The sequence below is a fragment of the Triticum dicoccoides genome, chromosome 3B, assembly GCF_002162155.2.
Source record: "Triticum dicoccoides isolate Atlit2015 ecotype Zavitan chromosome 3B, WEW_v2.0, whole genome shotgun sequence".
Classification (NCBI taxonomy): domain Eukaryota; kingdom Viridiplantae; phylum Streptophyta; class Magnoliopsida; order Poales; family Poaceae; genus Triticum; species Triticum dicoccoides.
The window spans coordinates 767,944,430-767,948,039 of NC_041385.1; the positions used below are offsets into that span (position 1 = coordinate 767,944,430).

The window sequence follows — 3,610 nt, forward strand, 5'->3', positions numbered from 1 at the left end:
TGGTCAATCGAGGAGAAATAAGCAGCTGCTGACACTTTTGTAGGTGGGCCATTTGCTCTGTATTCGCTCCTCTGCAGGCATGCAAAGCTTAGCTTGATTCCGAATCAACAAGCAGCGGATGAGGAGTTATCTACATACTACAGAGATGGGTTTGCAGCTCAGCATGAATCTTCACCCTGGCTAAGAAGGTTCCTAGAGAAGCACAAAACTGTCAAAACCGGACTTCTTGTTGTAGTTCTCTGTGCTGCTAGCATGGTGATCGGTGATGGTGTCCTTACTCCAGCAATCTCAGGTGGATACTACCATCATCTGTTGGTTACCTTCCATGTCAATGCACAATTCTGGTTATTAACCTCTGTGTATGCTTACCGTGTTTTTTTCTGCTCCTTTCCTTGCAGTCCTGTCATCTATGTCTGGGTTGCAAGTTCGAGCTACTGGTTTACAGGAACGTAAGTACAACTCGTCTCTTTGAAATGTGAATTCGTAAGGCAAAGTATTTAAACACATGTGCTTGTGTGGAGTATTATGAGATATGGTACCCTTTGGTTATATTTCTGTATTACTACATATTTTGTCATTTGGTTGCACTTGATGTGCTACCCATAGCACATCATGTCTATAGCACGATGCACTGTATGGTGGAAAATTTAAGGTCTACTGTATTGCATATGTGCTGTGAGCATGTGGCTGTCTCTTCAAATACTACATTGTACATATATCCTTAGTTTTCAAATACTAGTCTGTGTATTTCAAAAACATTTTGTGTAATATATCTGGACATTAGATTCTGTTATTGTATAGTCAGATTATGCATCCTTATTTTCCAAACACTTCGTTGGAACTTTGGGCTTATTATATTCTTAGGCTTGACTGCTATAAGCACAATTTATTTCTATACAGGTTCTGTGGTGCTTCTTTCATGCATTGTATTGGTTGGTTTATTTTCCTTGCAACACCGAGGTACTCAGAAGGTAGCATTCATGTTCGCACCAATTGTCATCATCTGGCTCCTTTGCATTGGTGGAATTGGATTGTACAACATAGTTCATTGGAACCCAAACATATACCAAGCAATCTCTCCATATTACATTGTTAAGTTCTTTAGGACAACCGGTACAGATGGCTGGATTGCTCTAGGAGGAATACTGCTTTCTATGACAGGTTAGTAACTGTCAACATATACAGGGGGTAAAATTGTGCTTTGCGTGTACATTCTGTAGTAAAAAACCAGCAACAATTTATGTTTTCTTTCCCATTACAGGCAGTGAAGCTATGTTTGCTGACCTCGGTCATTTTACAAGTGCATCTGTCAGGGTAAGTTGAACTAGTGATGATCTTCTATCTGTTAATTTCTGCAGTGAAAACTTCCCACTGGATGTATAGATCCTTTTATGTTTATAATTATATTCGGGTGTGGTGCTGTGTGACAAAGCAGCCATGAAGAAATAACTCTGGGAAAATATTTTTGCCAAATGCTTTAAGCTTAAAAGCAGCAGAAAAGTTCGTAATACCAAACAGCCTTTCTGTGAAAAGAGATTGATTTAACCTGCATATTTTAAAGAATGGATGACATTTCCCAAAGAACCTAGTTAGGTTCTTTGTTGTGTACCAAATTGTTGCTTTCATCTAATGCTTTTGTGATGCTCTAATCGATTCCATGACGTTAAAGCATTGAAACCGCCTGGATAATACTAATGCCTCTCTTATTATACTCATAATTTACAATTTCTATTTGCTTAAACTATACCTGCCCTTCTGGCACACTTTGCTGTTGAACCTGTATCTTTTTGGAGACATAACCTGGGTTTCTCCTTGTTGCAGCTAGCTTTTATTACCATCATATATCCATGTCTTATATTGCAATATATGGGCCAAGCAGCATTTTTATCAAAGAACATGTTTCACACACGCACAAGTTTTTATGACTCCATCCCAGGTTTTTGAACTTGTTTCTCACTCACCCCCCTCACCTTCGCTCCTTCCTCTCTCCAATGTTATTAAAGTTTCAGTTGTCATCCAGGACCTGTATTTTGGCCTGTATTTGTGGTGGCCACTCTTGCTGCAGTTGTTGGAAGCCAGGCTGTGATTTCAGCAACATTCTCTATTGTAAAGCAGTGCCATGCTTTGGGATGTTTCCCACGAGTGAAGATTGTTCACACATCGAGGTGGATCCATGGGCAGATATACATTCCTGAAATAAATTGGATCCTTATGGTGCTATGTGTAGCTGTCACAGTTGCATTCGGTGATACAACCCTTATAGGAAATGCCTATGGTAAGCTTGTAATAACAATTGATGAGATTAAGATCTTTCTTGCACATAGACCTTTTGATTTTTCCAGCATTCTCATTTACTGATAGACTAACCATTGTCCATGGTTTATAATTTCAGGTATTGCTTGCATGACTGTTATGCTTGTTACAACATTCTTGATGTCATTTATCGTCATCTTTGTTTGGCAAAAGAACATAATATTTGCCTTGTTGTTTCTGTTATTCTTTGGATCCATTGAAACCGTGTATCTTTCCTCATCCCTCATGAAGGTTCGTCAGGGAGGATGGGTGCCTCTTGTGCTTGCTTTCATATTCATGTCTGTCATGTTCGTTTGGCACTATGGAACAAAGAAGAAGTACCAGTTTGATCTTCAGAACAAAGTGTCAATGAGATCAATCCTGTCTCTAGGTCCAAACCTCGGCATAGTTCGGGTTCCGGGAATTGGACTGATTTACACAGAACTGGTGACTGGTGTGCCTGCCATCTTCACACATTTTGTCACTAATCTCCCTGCCTTTCATGAAGTCCTAGTGTTTCTTTGTGTTAAGTCAGTACCAGTGCCGTATGTTCAACCAGATGAGCGATACCTTGTTGGTAGGATTGGACCTAAAGCGTATCGGATGTACCGTTGCATTGTCAGGTACGGTTACAAGGATGTGCAGAGAGATGATGAAAATTTTGAGAACATGTTAGTTATGAGCATTGCAAGGTTCATTATGATGGAAGCTGAGGATGTCTCGTCTTCAGCAAGTTATGATATTGCTAACGAGGGAAGAATGGCTGTGATAAGAACCACCGACGATGCTGGCACCCCGCTGGGCATGAGAGATCTGGGTGGCCTAGCTGAGTCCATTTCTACCACGAGGAGCAGCAAATCCGAGAGCCTTCGAAGCTTGCAGTCCTCTTATGAGCAGGAATCACCGAGTGCAGGCCGGAGGCGCCGTGTTCGCTTCGAGCTGCCAAATGAGGACGCCATGGATCAGCAGGTGAAAGATGAGTTATTGGCACTCGTGGAGGCGAAACACGCAGGGGTTGCGTATATCATGGGCCATTCTTACATCAAAGCTAGGAGGAGCTCCAATTTCGTGAAGAAGTTTGCGATCGATGTTGCCTACTCTTTCCTCCGGAAGAACTGCAGAGGCCCATCAGTCTCACTGCATATCCCTCATATTAGTCTGATAGAAGTTGGTATGATTTACTATGTGTAGCCTGGTGGTCTTTTGTTCACAATGTGGGCATTCGGTGGCAACAAAGCATGGTGAGTTTGCTAGTCACCGGTTAAAACTGACTAGTTCCCTATTTTCGGATACCATTTGGATAATGCCTTCTTTTTTG

General features: G+C 41.4%; 1 protein-coding gene across 1 annotated transcript in view; it reads left to right on the top strand.

Annotated features, from left to right (window-relative positions):
• LOC119278390 (probable potassium transporter 2) overlaps positions 1-3,610 on the top strand; it is a 6,510-nt gene that overhangs the window by 1,442 nt on the left and 1,458 nt on the right. Inside the window, exons 3-9 of the mRNA XM_037559743.1 lie at positions 44-292; positions 399-449; positions 901-1,161; positions 1,262-1,314; positions 1,822-1,936; positions 2,021-2,275; positions 2,393-3,533. Coding sequence (XP_037415640.1) covers positions 44-292; positions 399-449; positions 901-1,161; positions 1,262-1,314; positions 1,822-1,936; positions 2,021-2,275; positions 2,393-3,483 — 2,075 coding nt within the window. The 3' untranslated portion in view covers positions 3,484-3,533. The remainder of the gene's footprint in view (positions 1-43; positions 293-398; positions 450-900; positions 1,162-1,261; positions 1,315-1,821; positions 1,937-2,020; positions 2,276-2,392; positions 3,534-3,610) is intronic.